The 22,196-nt window shown below is 45.1% G+C and overlaps 1 protein-coding gene across 3 annotated transcripts in view; it reads right to left on the bottom strand.

Annotated features, from left to right (window-relative positions):
• ARIH1 (ariadne RBR E3 ubiquitin protein ligase 1) overlaps positions 1 to 22,196 on the bottom strand; it is a 55,029-nt gene that overhangs the window by 4,336 nt on the left and 28,497 nt on the right. For all 3 annotated transcript variants that reach the window (XM_084532516.1, XM_084532517.1, XM_084532518.1), the window contains 10 exons: positions 21,090 to 21,234; positions 16,527 to 16,619; positions 16,101 to 16,156; positions 12,514 to 12,580; positions 11,395 to 11,501; positions 10,632 to 10,674; positions 9,255 to 9,326; positions 2,531 to 2,661; positions 2,377 to 2,434; positions 809 to 1,069 (listed from right to left, as the gene is read on the bottom strand). In XM_084532516.1, coding sequence (XP_084388642.1) covers positions 809 to 1,069; positions 2,377 to 2,434; positions 2,531 to 2,661; positions 9,255 to 9,326; positions 10,632 to 10,674; positions 11,395 to 11,501; positions 12,514 to 12,580; positions 16,101 to 16,156; positions 16,527 to 16,619; positions 21,090 to 21,234 — 1,033 coding nt within the window. The remainder of the gene's footprint in view (positions 1 to 808; positions 1,070 to 2,376; positions 2,435 to 2,530; positions 2,662 to 9,254; positions 9,327 to 10,631; positions 10,675 to 11,394; positions 11,502 to 12,513; positions 12,581 to 16,100; positions 16,157 to 16,526; positions 16,620 to 21,089; positions 21,235 to 22,196) is intronic.

Below are 22,196 nucleotides of genomic sequence, written 5' to 3'. Positions count from 1 at the left end.
GTTTTTAGGTGGAAGGGAAGATTTTTCTGTCAATCCAACCAAAGTAAAAAAAAAAAAACAGGGTGAGATATAAACCATGTAACACTGCAGTAACCTGCTCTGAGCACTGTGACTGAAAAAGTAGAAATTTCATTTGATCAGAAGAGAACCGTTACATCTACCAGCAAGCCCTATTCCTCCCTCGATCTGCAATATCCTGGCAAGTCTAAGGAATCTTTTCCTTACTACTACAGTGCAGTACAAGCCAAATGGTCTCCCATTATGCCCTTAAGTCTATTTCCATCCCCCCAGCATTGGCACAGCTGTACTGACTCCTGGTACATACAGCTTTGACTACTGTTCAGTAGTTCTGTGCACCCTGACCACACAGCCCAGAAGCCTTATGCTTAAGTTCTGCACATAGACCAGTGAGGGATTGCTGTAAACCTTAAACAGCCAATACAGCTTCACGGGTGAAACAGACTGTGTAGGTTGTCAAGAGCAATTTTAATGGTAGTGCCCTTGGAAAAAAGTCAGCACCAGGGAAAGGCAAAACACTGGCGTTAAGTTTAATGCATTCTTTTGCCAGTTCAAGCCAGAACCCCGATCCTCTTTTTTTTTTTTTTTTTCCCCTCAGAGTGCAGCAACAAGTAGCAATATTTCATCTTCCAGCAGAGGATCTACAAAATGCCTAGCAGGGCATTTACAGACAACAATATTTAGAACGACTCACTTCTGTAAAACTGGGGACAACAGCTTCTCCAAGCACTACACCCCTATGCCACTTATCTTTGTGATCTGAACTCCTGACAACCATGTTTTCTCCTACCTCAAAGATAATGGACTGATTATTCTTTTTGAGGTAGAAGGCAAAGACGTAAGTGTACATGAGTGTGGCACGACACTGGCAGAGGACGTCGACTGCTTTCTTCAGGAACTGCACCTCGATCCATGACATGTTGTGCTGCTGCATCTCCTCCATTTTCTGCTTCACCTGAGCATAGAGCTTGTGCTCAAAGCGCAGGCTCTGCATGTGGTTCATATAGCGGTTGCAGTAGAATAGGTACCTCTGCAGGGCTGCTCTGGATCGCTGTGTTAATTCCCATTAGGGAAAAAGAGAACAAATAGTTAAAACAAAGTAATGGCTGCAAGAGAAGTAAGCCCTTCACAAAGCTCTTCCTGACCCTGAGAATGAGCTTCCTTTCCAAAGGTGTTTCCTCTCCTCACATGTTGGCCAGATTCAGACGGCGCCACTTTGTGCGGCACTGTTAACCCTGACATTGTGCACAGATTAGAGGCCAGACCCTCTGCAGCTCCCTGTCATGCAGGGGACTTCCTAGCACAGCTGCAGCATCCTCACTCCCAACCCTGAAAGTAATTGGAATCACATTGTTGAAGCCTAAAGTTTTTTTGTTTTAATCTCAGCCTCCCCTCTCAAGTTACAAGGACCTAAATGCTTCCAGTGTCATAACAGACAGCCAGGAGCAGATTTTCCTTTTTTGGCTAATAAAGAATTCTAATTAAACAATTATTGTGCTTGTGTTAAGAGGGCAACCTTAGGTTGCCTAGGCATGTCGATTACAGAGCAGGGGAAAGACGCGATGTGCTAAGTAGTACAAGAGAACCAAGATGACTCAATACGCAGCCATTAATCTTATTTTCTTCTCACTGACAGATCAGCTGAAAACAAGGACAACATGGGCATGGTTAAACTTGCAGAGTGGATGTACAAAGGTAGCACACGCCAGCCAAAGTCATCCCTATCTGCAGGAGGAGGGGCTGCAGGAAATACTTTGGTTCTTGGCTGTAACGGTACTTTGACAGAGATGCAGGAAATGGATTTCTGCAAGCTGCAGCACACAGCATGCAATCCCTCCCCATTAAAAGAGACTTTGGCTCTGCTAGCCATATTCACAAAGCAGTTCAAGGTAGCTGCAGCTTCACTCCCAATTTCTACTTCTGTCAGGCCTCCAAGTATAGGTATTGGAACAACTCAAGTCTACTCTATTTACATTCAAAAGGTCTGCTGTGTTTAAACTCCTCGGGATTAGCATTAAGAACTTTGCAGTGAAGAGCATTTTCCAAAGGGCATTGGGATTGCTGTCTCAGACCTAAAGCATTATGACGACTTCATGCAGGAGCTGCTATAAAACAGGCAAGGCAGCATGACAGATAACAACTGAGTTAACAAGTTCTCTACGCTGCACTGAAGTGATTTTGAACCTTCCCCCCACCCAGCGCAAGGCAAGAATCCAAAGCTGCTGGTGAACATAACTGTCTTTTGGCTTCGTGCCCAAATCCAGGAAATTCCTCGCGGCTGGTTTACAGGTTTACAGAAAGCCTAAAAGCATGCACAGAGCTGCTGAGCTCCCTCACCGCCAAAGGTTATGGACTCACCTCCTGTGCATCCCTTGCTGCCTTTGCATCATCCTCGTTGTAACGATTGCAGTTGTACCTGTAACGGGGACACCGATGCCACAGAGTTCAATTCAAAACTCGATGCAGGTTCTCTCGTGGCTGCCTCGCCTTCCCACCACGCTTCTCAACTCACCAGGCAGATCCGTGGGGCTCCCAGGGGCCCAGACACACCCAGCAGAACTCGGCTTTGCAGTTCTGGTTCCGACAGACCATGTGGTTGCAGCCCCCGTCCTTCTCGATGGTGACGTGGCATTTCGGGCACTCCTGTGGACAGGACACAGAGCACTGTCAGCACGGAAAGCGAGGCGGGCTTAGTCACAGGCATCCCTTAAAAATCTTAAGAAGTGAGAAGGGTTCTCACGGCAGTAAGAGACTGCACATCGGGTGAAATACCCGGTTTACTTTTTCCCTTTGATCATCAAGGTCCTCTTCGAAGTTAAGTCTCCAAATAATTCCAACCTCAGAGCAGCTAGACAGACCAAAAAAGCAACAAGTATCACCTTCGTTGCTATCATACATTGCTAGTGGTAATTTCATGAGCTTCTCCAGAGTTACAATGGTAGCAGCAATGGTTCATAATTGCCCAGGGGAAGGCATCTGGCTTTCCTCACCATCAAGTGTTTGGTCCACTGCAGCACTCAAACCTCAAAAAAGCCTAGCAGTGAGCTGGTATCACGCTGCTATCAATCCAAGACACCTGCAAGTTGTGAAATGTCATCCAAAAAGTATCCAAAAACTACCAGCAAGAATCCATTGTGCTTCAAAGAAGCCTCTGTCAGCTAAAAAGACAATGCTCCTCCTGGGGCATTTCCACACTTCCCGTCAGGCTCCTTTTCTCCTCTTCATGTAACACCTCACTGAAGGCTTTTCTTACACAAGTCCACGTGGGGCTTCCTTTTCAGGTGTAAGGCTTCTGTCGAGTATGAGCATATCAAAGAGCAGCACTGCACGGGGAAATCTTCGGAGAAGATATATATATATTTTTTAATAACACCAGTATCACTCCCATAGATCAGCAGAATATGGCCACTTTCCAAAACGACATTCACCTCATGCAGAATATAAATGACTTCTGTAGTGTCCTACTGAGTACACAAAGCTGAAGTAGCAAAACCACGCTGAGCTGCATCTACAGGTGAAGGAAGCCAGTCCAGCTCATCTGCTGCTTGTTCCTGCCCCTCTGGCACTTCTCTCATGCTGGCAATACCAGAGTTGAACCGAGAAACAACTTGGGTTAAAACCAAGCAATGAGTACAGTTGGAGAAAACAAAACAAAAACATCTAGGCTGGATCAGCCCAGCTCATCGCACAGCCACACCAGCAGTTGTGAAGCTATACAGGGTACAACCCAACACATTCATGCACACACACTCCAGACGTCCCAAGCACTACCACGTAAGCTACATTTGCATGCACGTTGGTCCTGTTTGTGCTGTAAGAGCAGAATCTGCACAGTTACATACTCAGAGTATAACTGAGAGGTGCCAAAAACCATCATGGTCTCCACCTGTCAGAGGCGACCTGTCTCACTAGATGGGCAGGCTAGAAGGGGAAAAAAAGACAAGGGAGAAGATGCTGGCATGAAACTGAACTTGGTTTTGGCCATCATGATTGAAGTGCTCCGAGCTGCTTGTGCTCAGCAATGAATGGTTTTCGAAGAGGAGGTGATGGTAGCAGAGCTGCACAGCTTTCCCCCGCCACGTGTCTCATCTGCTCAGGTGCCAACACTCGAGTGCCTCCGTGGAAGACACAGCTATAGCCAAACAGCTGCAGCCAGAGCTCCTGCTTAGGACAGTCCCACAACTGGGGCAAGAGAGAAACAGCTCCCAGACAACCTGCCAACGTGCCAAGGCACAGTGGAGTACATCCATGCTGCTTGTGGGGCCGTCCTCACCCACAGCTACACTCACTTTGAAGTGCTGAAATTGTTCTCAGGTCTTGGAGGATGCAACTGAGCTTCTCAGTGTCAACACCGTGGTGCTTGGAGCTCCAGGGCAGCACCGTGACGCAAACCAGAACAAAAAGACCCTAACTACAGCCCTTGCAGTACAGGGAATGCCATCCTGGCCATGCGTTTACATTCTGCTAAGCAAAGCGCAAGGGAGAGATTACACAGTGAGCTGTGCAAGTTCTGAGAAAGTGAAGAAGCTGAACATTATTAGAAATTAAGGAAAAGCTATGAGAAGGATGCATGAAAGAAACAGCGAATGCTGGCAGAAAGAAAAAAAGCAGCAACTACTCAAGCCACTAATGCAATGAGTGGAGGAGATTTATAGATTAAGGAGGATATGGAAGGCAGTTCTTATGGAGAATTACGGCCATGCAACAACATAATAGCCAGCAAATCAAATTACTAAACCGGTAGATTATTCTGCACGTTATCTATCATGCCACGATGCAGAAGTGACCTCATTAACATTGTTCCACTCCGAACAATTCGGTGTTTGCTTACACGCTGCACTTTGCAACAAAAGCCCAGGCAAACCTGGCCAAGGAGAACAATCCCCATTCTGTGCTAAAAGGCTGCGTGTACAGAAAACCCCACAAACCTCAGCAGCTGCTCTGCGGGCAGGAGGCTAAATAGAAACACCTTCCAGATTTCCATGCAGGTGAAACAGATTTGTCCTCCCCAGGACTCCCAGAAGCAAGGGACACACATTGGCCTCCCTGATGTATTCACCACGATGCCTTCACCTATAACCAGCCCTAAAAGATGAACCCTCCAACAGCACGGCGAGCACCTCAACAAAATCCACAACTGAACTTAATTACACTTGGTGCAAAGTAGCACGCTCTGACACCACCTAGAATCGTTGAGCAAAGGAGGATATTTTAAACACTCGCTCGTCTGAGAGGAAGGATGGCATTTTGACATCTCAGGGAAGGCTGTTCACAGTTCTGGCACGAAACCGCGCTGGTGAGAAATGAAAGAGCAAAGTTCGCTGCTGGTGCCCAGGGAGGATCCAGGCGGCTGCCAGAATTTCCATGCATTAGAACAAATGTAGGACTTCCAGAAAGTACAGAGGGAGTACATGTTCAGGCATTAAAAGCAACCTGAAAAGGAAGAGAACTGGGTTTTTGCCATTTTATCTCGCTTGGAGGAAAAAAATGCCCAATAGCTTTTGTGGAAGAAAAAAAATCTGCCTGTTTTATACATCAGACCTTCAAGTCCTGTCTAGCCCAGAAGATAATGAGATGGTGACACGCCAGGAGCCAGAAGTGGTAAGGCAGGGGCATTTTTAGTATCAGATGAACAACTTTCATTAACTCCGATTTAACTTCAACAAAAAACAGTGCCTTGGGTGAAGACCAGACCGTTAACATCTTTGTTCTTCTTCCCTTAGTGCTCAAGATGCCCAAAGACCAACATCGCTGAAACTCAGGGTTAAAAAAGGTTTTGTTCCCGCCCCCCAAACCCTTCTAAGATCCTTTCGGACAGTTTTGAAACACCTTAGGAACCCCAAATAAGCACACAAATCCAAGTTTTCTGTTTTTATTTCTTCATCCTTTGAAGGTCCACTTAGTAGAAGTAACTGATTCATGTGGTTTCTTTATTGCCAAAGCCACGCGAACCCAACACCACCAGAAAGCTGCCTAGTTTATTCAAGAAAGGAACTGTTTAAGAATCAAGTTTATACAACAAACTGAGGAAAGAAACACACAAAACCTTCAACTATTCAACCCTTTGTCTGCAAGAATACTGAGAACTAAAGCCTTGGTAAAGAACTTGCTTATAGGCTTACCTGGAATTTACATTTACTTAAACTAAAAGCCATCTACTCCAAGCACACCACGATCGAGCAAGAGCTCTATCTTTTGAATAAGCAGAAACAATTTAGTGTATAGGTCTCCTAAGATCAAATAAAATTAAAAAATATATAGAGGAGGCCACAAAACTCACTCCTCAAATCTCCTCATTTTTCATTCAGACCACTCCAGGTTTGTCAAAAAATGCATCACACCACTCCGGTTTTTGAACAAAAACCAATTCAGCTGGGTTTTACTTTTCTACTCTCTCATATAACAATTGCCTCATTTTCCTTTCCTATCCTGTCTCCCAGGGCAAGCTGGAACAAACGTATCTCACATTCTCCTGTTGCAGAGGATTACCCAGACTCGAAGCGCACACGTTCCAGGAAGACTGGTGTTTTTCTGTTACGCCTCCATCGCAGTGAGATGGGAAGTGTTCTTCCCTGCACGGAGACCACATAGGACTGCAGCCCAGCGTCACGCTCGGAGGGCTTGAGAAAACACTTTTCAAAAGCTAGAAATGGCAACGGAGACAGCAGGAGCAACAGGAACACAGCAGCAATTAAATGACTTGAGGTTTTTTCCCCCACCTTAAAATGGATTTTTGCACCTGATGGGATGTGATCCGATTCCCTTCTTGGTTCTTCAGAATGAATAAAGTCGATGCAGAATTTGGCCTCTGACTTGTACTCACTGAAGCGAGCAGCTGTGAAGAAGGTTCAAGACATCCCTCCCCAAACACGACTGCCCTGCTTTCCTTGTAGAAATAGTAAGGAGACTGACAGCAAGGGCAGACATACACACACCCAAACTGCGCAGCTCCTACCCCAATGTCTTAATATGGCAGGAAGGGATCTTTCCCAAGCTGTACAAACACTTGGCTCCTCTGTGACCGCGGACTGCACAGCTCCAACCACGCGTCTTCCAACAGCCATCCCCTCTCACACATCATCACAGCAGCACACAGCTCCCATCTTCGCTGCCCTCGAGAAGGCAGAGATCATTATGAAAGGGAGGGTTACATTTCTTGCCAGCTTTCCCCCGAATTCAATCTAGCATCAGGTTCAGAGAGAGGAGAATTGTGATATTGTCCTTCAGTTATTTCAGTCAGTACGGACACCACAGGGCTCCACGACAGTTGGCTTGCTCAGATGTCTGGTGTAATTACCCTGCCTTCCCCCCCCCCTCCTGGTGCTACTGCACAGTCTGGACTCCAAAGTGTTTTCTTGCTGCAGGAGCATCTCTTATGGTATTAGAGGAAGTAGCTTAGACAGGGATGTGCAAGGACAACAGCCCTTCTGCTGCTGACACCAGATGACAGGCACTAACAGATAAGCTGGGCTGATGCCAGCATGGCTTGGCCACACTTGTTTCCCCTCCTCACCCTCCTCTGGATGGGTGTTTCCCACAAAAAAATAAAAAGCTTCTTGCTCCTGCCATTTAAACTTATTTCTGATAGTCTGAGATATGCTTTAAATACCCCTAGCATGGCTCCTTGCTGACAAAGTCTAGATCCCAGTTTAAAAAAAGGATGACCATCTTTACAACACTCTTTGGGCAAGCAAGCTGCAGATACCAGTCTAAAAAATACAAGGAGACAAGCAGCTTCGTATTTCCAGCAGCCTGTCTTAGTGACACATTACTCATGTTTCATTTACAGAACACACACAAGGATATTTTGGCTTTTTTTTTTTTTTTTTTAGATGAGCACAGAATCCAGGAAGGGAAAGCTTAACTTGAGATTGTAACAACACCCCACAAGCATGAGGCTCTCCAGGAAAGCAGGCAAAAAAACCCAAAGCAGGAGAGCTCAGACCTTGGCCTTTTGCAGCACATGCCAAGGTAGGGACAAGGTAGGAGACGGAGAGCCCTAAGGCCAGAGCCAGTGTCACCCTTAAGGGGCAGCAGCAGCTCCTCCTCTGGCTCCCAAGGGCTCCACCACAAGCAAGATAGGGCTGTCCAACAGGAAAACAGGGCTGCGCCACTGTGATATTCCAGGTATTTGGTTCCCAAGGCTAAACTAGCTGCTTTACATGTGCTTGCACTCAACCCTTTCCAAATTATTTGGTTCTTCTCCCTCAGGTTTAATTTAGGCAGTATCTGAAGAGTGAGCAAACCGAATAAATTTGGTTCTGTTCTTGACCCATGATCCACCTCTGAACACGTTCACCCCAGAAACGGCCAAGTTCACTTTCCTGAGCAGAGCTCAGCCCCCAAGCAGGGACCACACAAACCCCAGCCCGTGAAACAAAAAAGCACCGAGACTGCACAATTCCAGCACGCCTTTAGCCGTGCGTTTCAGCGATGGGTGTTTCTGCTCTCACCATAATGCGACATTCCAGTTCAATGAAAAACACGCAGCCAGCCCCAGAAAGCAGCAGCGCTGCCGCAAACAATGCCATTAACCAGTTACACAACGGGGCTAAGAAAACAAAGCAGCCATTTCCTCACACCCTCCCCACCTTCTTCCACCCTGCCGGCAGAAGTGAGACCTGAGTCTGCTCCTAACCCCAGCCTCCCAATGACATCTGCTTCTCCTGTTTCCTCGCCACCACCCCGCTGCTGTTTTTATTCCCAACAAACGCAGACCTGCTGAAGTTTCACGCAAAGTTGGGCTTGCTGGAAGGAAGACATTTACATAATAAAATCTTAACAGCTGTTCTGCCAGTCTCTATCTGGAATGTTGCCCAGCGGAAATGAACAACTCTTCAAGAGACCAGCCCCGGGGATTTAAAGGCAGATGTAAATTATCACAGCTGTATCAAGCCACGGGTGGTGTTAACATGTTTCACACACCTGGAGTGAGGCACTGAATTGCTCAGGGAAGCCATCAGTGCCAGACAGGAGCCCAAAGACTTAAAACTTGAGCTTCCTTTGGGTCTCCAGTCAACTTTCTTACATGAACAAACTCTAACCTGAAGAATGTCCCTCGATTCGAGGCAGTAACACCTATTTGCACTTCAAAAAGTGTACTTCAGTGAGCTGAGGATTTTAATGTGTGCTTTTAATGACAACAGCAGAAAAAAAGAATCCCGTATTGACAAATTAGGTTGCCATTCTTCTTTTCATCTGATCGAGTACATAAAACACAAGGAGAACACCCTCACCTTTGTGTTTGCTGCAATCCAATTAGAAGTTTCACTGTCATCATCACACTTCTTAATCCACTTCTTTAACCACTGTTAGAGAAATGCAGAAAGAGTTACATTAGAACAGAGGAACCAGCTGTAAAGGCTCCCAAGACAGCTGCTTACATTAAGGTGATAGTGAAAAACACAGAGCTCAATGCTACCACACTGAAGTGCAACTTCACAAAGCTTCCTAGAGCAGATACAAATCCTTTGACTTGCTCACTAGATACATACCAGAAGAGAAGAAGATAGGATCAGAAGTCTAAGCAATTATTATTATTCCAAAATCCTACCTGTTGGAAATTATCTTTTAGTAAATCGGGACAGGGAAACAGCATAGGTGATGCTAGAAAGCAGTGCAAACGGCAACTAATTTAGTTGCAGACATTTCCTGCAGCACCAACCTGATGCAGTGAGCAGGACCACTGCACTAACACTTCAGCAAAGAGTTTACAGTTCCTAAAGTTCAACCAGCTAAAGCTTTACATGGGACTCGATGTTACAGGTATTTTAAAAGTGATCTGTCAAAACTGCAGTCAGACCCTCTGTGCTGGCTACCTTTACACCAAGCCATGTCATGTATTTTTCCCTTGCCATCCACCTTAACTTCTTTTTTTTCCCTTCCTAACCTTAGGGGGAACATGGCTTTACCAAGTGAACACGAGTTACAAAAACAAAGGACTGCTTACACCTGGTAGATAACAAACTGACCACTACTGTTCCAGAAAGACCAGCCAAACCATGCTACACCTCTGGTGAGGCTTCCCTTTCCCCTCCCCAATGAAGTTTTTATGCATTCGTCACTAAGAACACAGACTGCCCTGGCCTCAAGGCATGAAACATCTTTGTGAGCTCTGCACAGGGCCACAGGAATCCTAGGTTTAACTGCAGCTTCTGGCAGCCCTGTGAAAAGTAACAGCCCAGTTCCAGAGTTCACTGCATGGCAGCAGGTTCTGAACCAGGACCAAATTCCTTCAGTACTACAAACCCCAACCCTGCAGAAGCACCAACACCTACGGAAACGCTGAGTGTAGGAATGCTCTTTGTAAAGTGAGGCATTCGCTTCTGAAGCCACCCACTTCTCCTCCCGGGTCTCTGTTGTACAGCCTCCTCCTCGGGGTGTTCCCCCATGTGGCTGAGGAATTGTTCTATCAAAAAGAAACTTTCAGGCTTCCTAAATAAATCCTGGAGGACTTCTCTAATTCTTCTCATGAAGTGATCTAAGCAGGAGAATTACTATGCTTCTTGAAGCACAAGCTTTGCAGCTGTTCACATCATTTTTGTGTCTTACACATAACTTGACTTTAGTTGTTTCAAAGTCACACATTTGGAAAATTGCTTTGAGATGCTCACCTTGCATTTAACAGGATCATGCCAGTTTTCACCACAGTTAAAGCTGAAAGTGAAAGAAAGGGAAAATAAGCAAATTAAGTAGCCAGCTATACTTTTATTTCACTTGATTAACACCATGGAAATCTTCTGGGTCATTCTGTTGAAAGACCATGGACAACCTCAAGGAAAAATTACACACAAACACCTCAAATCCCACAGCCTCACTGGAATATGCATCACATTCGTGAATCTCAGTGCTAATGTTACATGCTTAGGTGCAACAGGGATTTATTTTCCTTCAAGCACCTCAGGCAGCTTTGCAAAATAAATTTGGTATCTTAAAAAAAAAAAAAAAAAGCAAACAAAAGGGTCTAACCTGGACAAGACACTTGACTTAAGTAATTATTATAAAAACATATGCTGCAGGCAAACTTGTTATTCAAAGTTAATGGACGAATGCCTTGTCAGGACAGTATACACCTGAAAATCACTGGGATTTTCTGCTTGCAATCAAGAACCTCACCTAACTCGAAATCAATTAGCTGAAGGCCAACTCTCATTGAAAGCCAGGTGTGGGGCCTGGTCAAAGGAGCCTTGAGACACCAGCTGCAACAACTACACACCAGCTGGGCCAAATCCTGGTTTACCATTTGAAGCCTACCTCCTCCCCATGCTCTTCCCACCACATTTAAACCCCATCTCAATATAAAGTCTTCTAGATTACATACTAAAACACTTTGAACACAAAAAGCAACATCAACTTCTTTTATGTGTTTGTTCTTACCAAAACTGACGTCCACATTTGCAGCGAACAGGTTTAGCATCAGGATATTGGACTTTAACAACGTGGTGGCAGTCTGGGGCAGGACACCATTTTAACAGTCGATTACACTACAAAATAAAGCCAAAAAAAATAATAGAGAAAGGATGCTGCACAAGAAACTTACCCATCTGCCCTTCAGCCCTTCAATCGCATTTCCTCCTGCCTTACTGTAAGTCTCCTCAGCCAAGGCATTTGCTCCCTTACTAGCGAGAGAAAGCAGGAATACAACCATCAGCATTCCACTGCCAAATGGAGTCCTTTATGAAAGAGGAGGAGGAGCACAACCTCTCCTGCTGACCTCGGAGTTCACTCAGAGAACACATTTGAATAATTTGAAGCTATGGAGCTCTCCACTGAAATAGTGCATTTAAACTTGTCTGCAACTACTCACTTCTGTTCCACTGCTCCCACAGCCTTTTTGAAACTTAAAAAGCTCACAACCCTGCACAGTAACTAGCTCTTACTACCACTGCATCATTTCAAACAAGGAGTGTAAGCGTAATCGCAGTAACAACTTGCATACCAGGCTCTGCAACAAATGTGAACGCATGCAAGTAGAAAAAGGGGACAAAGGAAAGTCTTCCAAAGAACCTTTCTCTAAGATAATTCTGGTTTTGGAGGTGTAAAACCACCAGAATTTTGCTAAAAGCAATTTTACAGCTTGACTTCAAATGGCAAACATTAAAGGCACTTTCTTGTTTATAACGCTGTTTCCTGGTTTTCAGTCTGAAGCATCTCAGATAACATTCAAGAACTATAAACATGAAGTGCTCCTCAGAACTTAGCAATTGCAACAGTTGTCCAATGTGTATTTACAACAGCTGGCTATACCTCTAGGTAACCATGTCACCATGGCTTTTGTCCTATACATTTTTACTCTTCTCCTACAACTGTAGCTGTAGCTAACTGGGCTATAGAACAGCCCCCGCAAAGCCTCTCATTTGTAGTTACGTTTGATTAGAGACTATGCAAAAGAAATCCTATTCTACAGCTATAAATGAGCCTCACTTCCATGGTTTAGTACACATGCAAGACAAAAGACACCCTGGAAGCCATTACAAATTCCAAAGGAAAACTCACCTCTACAAAACTATTGGTTATTAAATGCTGGTACTTTAATTTAACCTTGGAATCTGTGATCAGACGCCTGTGGAAATAGAAAAAAAATGTAGTAAACTCAGTTTTCCCCCACACACACATAGCCAGTATACACAGACAAAGGATTTTGATTCTTCCTTTTCTATGCTTGCAGGCGCTTTTTTTGCGCTTACCTTTTCTCTATTATATTATGAAATCTACAGATACTGCATTCAACTTGTAATATTAATTTCAGAACCAGACAAAGCCATGAAGTTCAAGGGAACTAATCTCTCAGTGTGAGGATGTTTGCTTTAAAAAAAAAAATAAAAAAATCACTGTCTTCAAGAGCACAAGAACCAGAGCAGTTTCATTAGCTCATTCACATTACAGGTGCATTTTGTGTCAAATTCCTTTAAAAAGCTTCAGAACTGCTGCGTTGACTTTGGTAGACCTTATGTTAGCTGGGTTTGAACGGAATGCAACAATTTCAGTTTGAAAGTCAATGTGGCTTTAATCTATTATATTCATCACAAAAAAGGCAAAGCTGATTGAAATCCAACAGCACAGAGTGATAGTGTCCACAGCATCCACTTTACTTCTGAATTGAGTCAGCTCAGAGCAGAAGACAACCAGACAGGAATCCTTTAAAAGCATGGTGACCACTTTTCTCCTTGACACAACGATCCAGCTGGCATTTGCAAACTGTCCACGCTAGATGTGTTATAAATAATTTAATTATGTACTGCTGAAGACTGTCATATACATCTTTTAGTTATTAAAGAAACATCTTCTGCATTTACAAAGCTTCACATCAAAGCTGGCCTAGTACACACTTTGTGATATTTCTGTTTTAAATCCAACTGTAGTGCAGCCTGGTACAGCCACACCACGTATAAATATTCTAATTAATACACTGCCCATTTCAGGGTGCAGCCAGAATCAAGCATGCTCCTGCATGTTATCACGCCAGCATTCACTGACGAACAGCGCACGTGACCAGGCGATGTTGCATAAATCCTAGCCCTTAGCAGTCTGGGGAGCTCCTCACCAAATGACACGCTGGTTATTACATAAACACAGCACGTGACAGCCAAATTCCCAGTGCTAAAATAAAACAAATCGACTGACAAAGCAGCTCACCAGGCCCTTGTCCGTGACGAGCCTGCAATTTCAGAGTGAAACTAACCAAAAAAGGAAAATAAAAATAAATTTGTCAAATAAATTATAAATCTCACTTTACTCTATACCTAACCTTCTAGATACAAAAAAAATAAATTCCTTAAGTGGCATTTAATGTATATATGAGATGAAACGAAGTTCATGAAAGAGTATTACACACTGACATGTCTTCAGAACAAATTCAGATCCATCCGAAGATGGCAGCTCCCCTTTATAAGGCCATCAGTTTGACACTTTTGTTCCATTTTCACAATGCAAACTCCTCAAAGACACAAAAGAATGAATTTTCAAGCCCCACATCAGGTGAGAATTCAAATACCTTCCCACAGGAATTACTCCAAGACCCTACTGCATTCTGAAGTGACACAGCAGCAATGTTTTTTGCAATTATGCAAAGGAAGATTAAAATCAAGGCAGTGCTCCATACGACTTCCCATAAGAAAACCCCAAATTCACCCATTTCCCCCGAGTGGGTTGATTCTCAAAGGTTAGTACCGGCCTGCTGCCATCCACCAGCACAGCCGCCAGGTAAGCCTGCCTCATTTCCTAATGAAATCAACAACTTCGCATGTAGGATAAAGCAATTACCAGCAGCATTAGCGAGACTGAACAAGGGATGGGAACAGACTACCTTCAGCCAATCTGAAGGTCTCAAAAGAGCCAAAGGGTCTTTGCAACCTTCCTGCTTAAGGTCAGCAGGAAGAGCAGCAGCAGGAGAGCTAGCAATCTGCTAGCTGAAGACTCACAAATCAAGGAAATTCATCTGAATTGCTCAATTTGGACTTGTAGGGAGAGAATGCAACTTGGAGATGTACTGCCTCATTGATGGAAAGTACCGAGAAGGGAGTAAGTGAATAGCTTGGCCTATCTACTCTGATTTGATGGATAAAGAAACTTAAATGTCTCTCTGCATTGCACATTCCTTTTAGGCATCTATAGCTTGGAAACCTAGAGCTGGAGACTTCGTAAAAAGAACAAGACTTAAAAAAACTAAGCACATGGGAGGGGGTGCAGTTCCAGATGGCATTACTGACATCTTCGTTCCTGCCATTTTGTAAAATAGCTGCAGATCACCATCACTGCTTCTCAGGCAAAGCACTAGAAAATGCACTTCTCCTTCCCCCGGAAATTGCAGGTGTCCCCCATAAGGGGAGGGAAAGGAGAGTTTTCACCTCTGTGCTTAACATTTCACTTAAAGAGAACTTGCTTGTTTTACTGCCAGAAGTCCCAGCTATCCTTGCCGGTTCTAGGTGGGGCACAGCACATGCTTCCATCTTCCCCTTCCTCCCCCTTCTACTGCCGCCACCACAGCCTCCAGTGACCTGAAGACCCCCAGCTAGCCTATGTGAAGAGACCCCCGAGCACATCTCAGTCACTGAGAGCTACGATCAGGAACACCCTCGAGTGATTTCCTGCTGAGAGCGTATGACGCCACAAGTCGAGCTCAGACTCCAGTAAACAAAAATCTCCATCACATCACTCAAGAGATGCCAACTTCAGTTTGGTTTCCACCCACTGAACTCCACAAACCACCCCTCAACGAGGCACGAGGATATTTCAGCTACTTCCACTTCTCTTCAGCCTACACTTTATGACTAACAGAACCACTGGCGCAGAGGGATGTGGGAAATCACTCGTCTGAAAGCAACTGATAGAAAAAACAGCAAATTAATATCAATGAGTGAGTCAGGCTTCAGGAAGGAAGGAATAAGGTAAGAGAACGAGCTTCTATTTAGATGCTTTTTAGCATGAGGAATTAAAATGAACTTAATCAAGGTTCAGCATTATGAAGGATATTACTCACGCAGCAGCATCACACAGCATAAAAGGGGAGGAAGCTTGTGGAATTCGCTGCTTCGCCTTGTGCAAGCAGCCATCCTTCAGCGAGACAACTTAATAAGCCAAGTGACACAGGTTGACATACCAGTTTAATCAGATCTTGCGTTTGAGGGTCAACTGCTCTCTATCAGAGGGCATAAAACATCCCCCACCTCAGACTGTACACAGGACTGACATCCTCTGACTCACAGAGTAACTACAGCCATAGGACCTGGTGAACCAGTGGGTTGACCTAGGTAGGAAGTCAAATTCCTACATAAATCAAAGGAAACAAAATGCACAAAGCTGTTAAACAGGGTTTGGAAAGACTGCCTGATGTTTATTATGCTGTCTCGATGACCCAACTGGTCAAGGAGTCTTTACTCCAAGTACTGGGGCATGGGTTTTTCAGACCTAAACGGGAAGTTAAGAAACACACCAGAATCAAAATAGACACTTCAGTGCCAACCTCCCTAGTGCCTTAAGCTTCTACCCGGCTTTTTATAAGCCAGTACATATTTGAATAGCACATGAATAACAAAATGGAAAAAAGAGAAGAAAGCCAAGAGGTAGCAACTCATCATACTTACATAACTGTATTGTCATCGACTAAGATATCACAGCCATGAGCAGGGCATGAAATGGTCTGAAAAAAACAAAAAGGTCATAAAAAGAACAGTGTTTATCTTTTCTTTTTTTTTCATCAGAGAATTCCAAGGCAACAGACTTCACTCCAACCACAGCAAAAACAGTAGATGGACTTTATCATCACATCCCAGATGTGCCACCCTGCACAGCACGATTCCTCCCACCCAGAGCAAAGATTTACACAATACGCTTCCCTTCAGCTTCACTCATGGCAAAGACTGCAGCCCCCAAGGTTTTTAAAGGTTTGTAGTTTTATTGTTGCTCTTTTGTTTTTTCTAAACTCTAGTGAAGGATCTCCCCCCCCTTTCCCCTCCTCTCCAGTACACAGAATGTTGAGAAGTCGTGAGGTGTACGAGTTGACATTTTACCTGTCCCATGCCTTCCTCCATTATTTTGGTAGTTAAATATTCACTCCAGCACTGCATACAGAACTTGTGTCCACACTCTAGGCCAGTAAAGTACTGCAACGACAAAGAACACAAGACATTGGGACATTTTATGTATTCCAGCCTCCTCGATGATGTGCAGATTACTGCATCCCTCATCCCCCGTACCAAACCTGAGCCTCTAGTATTTATTTCCATCACCACCATCATGGGGCATCACTAACACAGCTCTAGACACGCTTTCAAAGCCAGACTTCAATCCCCAGCCCTAGCAGAAAGGAAAGGTGTGGCCAATGTTTCCATCCTGCCTGCCCATTCACACTGATCCTCATCTTAAGAGCACAAAACGGCTCTCCCCTTGTTTTTCTCTGAGAATTTAATAAAATAAACGTAACGCCACCAAGCAGGTCACAGTTATATGATGAGTTGTGCCTCCTGTTTGGCCACTTGGCTTGCAGCAACACGTGGGGGCTGCCTCTAATTCCCAGAAGAAGCCTACCTGCTATGCGCAGGCACTAATTTACCTCCCTCCTGGACAGGAAACAAGAAGCGATCAGCGAGCATTAAACAACAAATAAAAACGCACCCACTTATGGTCTTAATACGCACACAAAGTTTGCCAACTTGCTTGGTAAGCTTCCCTCTGAAACCCAGATGCTCATCTGATGAGGACACTAAAGATCCTAATTGGCAGGTGTAAATTACTAAATAAAATTCTCTGATAAGCAGCTGCAGACAGAAACAAGGACAGCTTCACCTGTGAATGCATCATCTACACGGAGTGTGTCAAGATACCATCTGGGACTGAGCAGTTACACAAGGGGTGGAGAAGCACACGGTGCTCAGCAAGGACTGAAATTAAGTCACTTTTCTAAGGTCATCTTAAAAGTTATTTTACACTGAGAGCCAGGGGCAGGGACAAGCTAGATTTGAAACTGTGCCCCCGTAGCGCTATGCAGGTGATGGCTGAGCTCTGCAAACTCCCTTGCAGATAAAACAAGAGCTCGACCCTAAGATGCCATCACCTTGGATGCACCTCTGTAAATGAAGGAAAGCTGTTTGCAGAACAGCCCGAACCAGCAGCAGGATGCTGTTCATCACGAAAAGGAGAAGTCCATTTTGAAAAAGCGTTCTCCCTGAACAGCTTCCTTGTCCATGTGAAACTCAAGGTGACAGCCACCACTTGCATTGCCCATTTTGCCCATCTGACACCGGCCTACACTTGTCTTCCACTGCTACCATGCTGGGACTGCGCAGCGCTCCTCAGCGCCTTCTTCCCACGGCCTCGCTCTTCTCTGATTCACGCTTGGCTGGCACCCCTACAATCAGCGGAGGCACAGGTTTGGACCTGAGGCTGGGAAACGGGCTGCGGGACTCTGCGTGCCAGCCCCACGGCCCTGCCAGAGAGCCCATAATGGCAGCAGGAGGATGGTGAAAGCCGGCCCGAGTGGTCAGCGAGGAGCTGAGGGCATCTGGCTGTGCTTTGGGTGGAAATGGAGACAGCCACCCAGCACCTCTGCCAGTTCCTGAATGGGCTAACAAGGCAGCTGAGGCTCTCCACAGATGCTGCAGTGACCAAGTGACATCCCCTGGAGGTGCAGGGTTACAGCTGAAAAGTCTCCTGGTTTCTGCGACTTATTGAGCTATTAACAACACAGAACCAGCCTGAAGTCACCAGTTTTGCCTCAAATTGATGCTTCTCCACATGGAAAGAAAGCTGAGACAAGGGGATCACCCCTTACTAAACCTAAATGCTCCCACAGCAAGCACACAAGGGGAGTGTGGCAAAAACAGGCAGTGAAAAGATGTGCTAAGTGCCCGCAGAAAAGGCAGCCACCACACCTCCTCCCGAGCTGCAAAGAATTCAGAGCTCCTTTTAACTCACTTCTTTACTTTGAGGGAGTTCCCAATTATTTTTGGCCAAGTTGACAGCAGATGTCAAAGGAGCAAGTGAAAAAGAGCAACAGGAAAGGAGTGAAAGGGGTAACTGCGTCCGAACAGTTAGCTCAGGGGACAGCTCTGCTGTCACCTCACCTATACTGATCACCTACACTTCGTGGGATGCCAGGCACGAGCACGCTGTCCTCGCAGCACCAAGCCCACCAAAGAGGGGACCAGCTGCTGCAGGATGTGCTGACAACTTCGCTCGGGCTTTCTTCAGGTCTGTAAGGATGGCAGCACAGCCTTACGTTAGCTGTGTGTGCTCAGCGCAGTTTCACAACAGCGTGATGTCTCCCAAACACCCCCAGCCTGGCAGCTTTCCTCTCAAATGGGATCCGAAGGATGAGATGCAAGAGAGGAGGTGGGCAAAGCCACCGCCCTCTCAATTCCCAGCTTCACCAAGAAGGATTTTGTCTGCAGTAACTATTGGGACTTGACCTCGGCTCACAGAGACTCGGGTTTTGAATTATAGCTTACCCTAGAATTTAGAATTTACATTGACTAAACTTCCGAACAGACAGCTTATGGTCACTGTGGACAGAGACACCACAGCCCCTTACAGAAGAAGCCGTGAGCATTAATTTCCCTGTACTTCCACCTCCTGGGTACAGCAGAGATGGAGAGGTTCCCCTTGCTTGTCTCTCGTTAATCAACACTAGCAATTCAGAGAAAACCCTGCTCCCTTGCAACACCTCACTGCTCCAGTTAGGAAGTGCTTTTCTAATAACTGGGCCACTGCTATTTTTACGACCTACTCGAACTACAAAAGCAAGAACCGGTGTGCTTTGGGCAGTTCTTTCCAGCAGCAAGAAAGATGCTTCCCAGGCAGCATAAGTATGTCAGGTGTGAGTGCTGGGCACACTGCTCCCATCCAGCACAGCAATTACACTGAAAAGAAGGTAAATAATACCTATTAAATGACATAAAACCTGTACTTGAAATCTCCAAAAGGACCTTTTCTGGAGATAGACCTTAAGACAACTGAAGAGGTCTCCCCCTGTTTCACCCCTCAGTCCTTCTCCTGTTTTCATCAAAAATGCTGCAGGTCCTAAGTCATTTCCTCACTCGAACATGGAGAGGTCTGTAGTGATTACACAGCAGGGCTGTAGCATAAGGTAGAGGGGCAGACAGATTTCTCAAACATGTCTTTCTTCTCAGAAGCACTTTATACAAAAGCAAGCAATGATTCTCCTTCGCAGATACTCTCTAAAAAGGAAGTTGTAAGCATGTACAAGGCTTAAAAGGAGATGCATGAAGGCTTGTGGTTACTGGCCCAAGAGCAACAGAGATCTTATGCTGAGCATCTCAGCTGCCTCAAACTGGGCTTTGCTTCGCTCTGCCTGCTCCAGAGCAAGGAAAAGGCTGGCAAGCAAGGTCATGGAAGCAAGAGCCCTTCATTCATGGCTACTCATAAAACCCAAAGCTCATAATGGTTTCCATTATTGCTGAAAAGCAAGCCCATAAACACACCCAAAGCAAGAGTGGAAGTCTTACGTACGGGCTGCTTTTCTCTTTAAAGGTCAGGCAGATGTCACTGTGTTTTGGAGGATCAGAACAGCTCCACCAGGAACTCTAAGTTCCAATAAAAGAATTCCTCACCTATGTCAGCACCCTGCCTTTTGGCAAAGCCACTGTTGGACTCCCATGATTGAGCTTTTCCACTAATCTCCTTTTCTTCCCGGATTGCCCATCGCTGCTTTCTGCCCCGGGAAGGTCAACAGCAAGCTGCCTGCCTGAGCAAGACAGGGTGAAAGCCTGGACCTCTCCTCAGCAATTACACCAAAAAGGTTTTGTGAACAGCTACCAAAAAGCAGCACTAACACCAATCTTAACCAAAAGCCTGAATGAGAGCCCCAACAAGCCCTTCTACCCCGACCTTCTCCCAGTAGCTAGGTATCGTGGGAGCACGATAAGTAATACCCATTATTTCCTCTGAGGAGCACAACTTTTATTCCTAGTCACACCTAGTTTTATTCTGAGCTTTCTAGCTTGACTGTATTGCATCATGATTTACTATTATAAGCTGTTTCCTGCCCTGCCGTTCTATTTAAGTAAATCGCTCTGCCTGTCATGCTTCCTACTTTTTTTTTTTTCGCCTGCCATTTATTTGTATGTCTCAATTGGTATCTGACCTTTGAATCCACCACTTGCTTTTTTTCTGAGTAACTTCACTGTGCTGCTGTGCAGAACCCAGCATCCTCAAAGGTTTCTGCAGAAAGGATAGTCCTTTCGTTTGAAATATGATGCCACTTCAGGAAAACTAATACTGTTTGAGGTTTGCTTAAAAAAAAGTTCGTCAAACCACAGAGTAAAAATTAAAGAGAATACAAAAAGCATTACAGAGTTCTTTGGTCCCTGCTGTATTACTCAGATCAACTGCAGCACACAAGACACTTTACTGTGTTAAAAACCATCTTGAACAGTTTTTTATGTCTATACTACAGATAAGAAGATTCCATCAAAAAATAAAACCTCCGTTTCTTTTCAAAGGCTTTTCTAAAGTGCTGGTGGAGAAGTCCTTACAAAAGTGCTCAAAATGTCGAGTTTCACACAGCAAAACCGGGGGTTACCCATCAGAAACTGCTTTGGATGCCAAGTACTCACCGAGTTTGGGTAGTTCAGATAGCAGATCTGACAAGGCATATCCTGGGCTGATGACCTTGTGTTCATCTGGCGCGTTCGAGACTTTTTACTGGGATTAATTACATGACACTCTGCAAAGAGCTTCTCCAAGTTGCCATCGAAGTACCTGCACGACACAGAAGAAAACGAAAATGTAACTCCCTTCCCTTTAAGTCACTTCTCAATTTCCATTTAGCCGTTAAATGTACAAGGTTGGTTTTGATACTTAAAAAAAAAAAAAAAAAAAAAGAAAAGAAAACCACCACATACATCAACTTCTTTTAACAAGCTCTTCACTTCCCTGGCCACAGAGGGGTCTATTAGATAAATCCAAAATTTCAGAGGTCTGGGCTTGAATTGCATATTCCTGAAAATTCAGGTACCTTCAATTCCTCAAGTAATTCATAATTCTGAAAGACATTGCTTTGCATTAAAGCTCCAAGACAGACAGCTGGAGCCAGACCATCTGACTTCACAGTCCAGGCATCAGGGCACCTTCCTAAAGCACAGGTTTCTCAGGTTCAGTTCTCTTTTCAGCTCCAGCCTTCCATTTCTTGCTAATATTCTAATCACAAAAACATTGAGGAGGCAGAAAACAGCAATCGGTCATCACGCAGGCATTAACAGGTCCCTAGCTCCTCTACTTTGTGTTTTCCTCAGCGTGCTCATTTATGTGAAGTGTCTCGGAGAGGTCCTGACTCTGGTTTCAGCACTTCTCTCTCCGAGAAGCGACGCAGCAGCAGAATCAGCTGATCGAGCACTTACAGAGTTCACTGAGGTCCAATTAAGGCAACTGCAGGACTGCATTTCACATGCTCCAAGCACCTCCAGAGTTTGGGAACAACGGCTGCTGGGCAGGCATCTATGAGATCCGGCCCTTCACCCAGCTCCAGGTGGAGCAGGCTGCAGCAGCACACTGCACACCCTGCCTACATCCGTGCCTGCAGAGAGGACGCACAGCCCTCTTCTCAGGCTCAAACCCTAGCCACTGAAGTATCAGCTGCCTCCAGCCAACGCAGAGATGTTTTAACCAGATCCTAAGAAAATACAATTCCAGGTTTGCAGTGGTTCCAAAGGTCAGGGAAAGGA

This window comes from Aythya ferina (genome assembly GCF_964211825.1).
Source record: "Aythya ferina genome assembly, chromosome: 11".
Classification (NCBI taxonomy): Eukaryota; Metazoa; Chordata; class Aves; order Anseriformes; family Anatidae; genus Aythya; species Aythya ferina.
The sequence above is the reverse complement of the archived record's forward strand: the minus strand, read 5'-3'. Positions and strand labels throughout refer to the sequence as shown.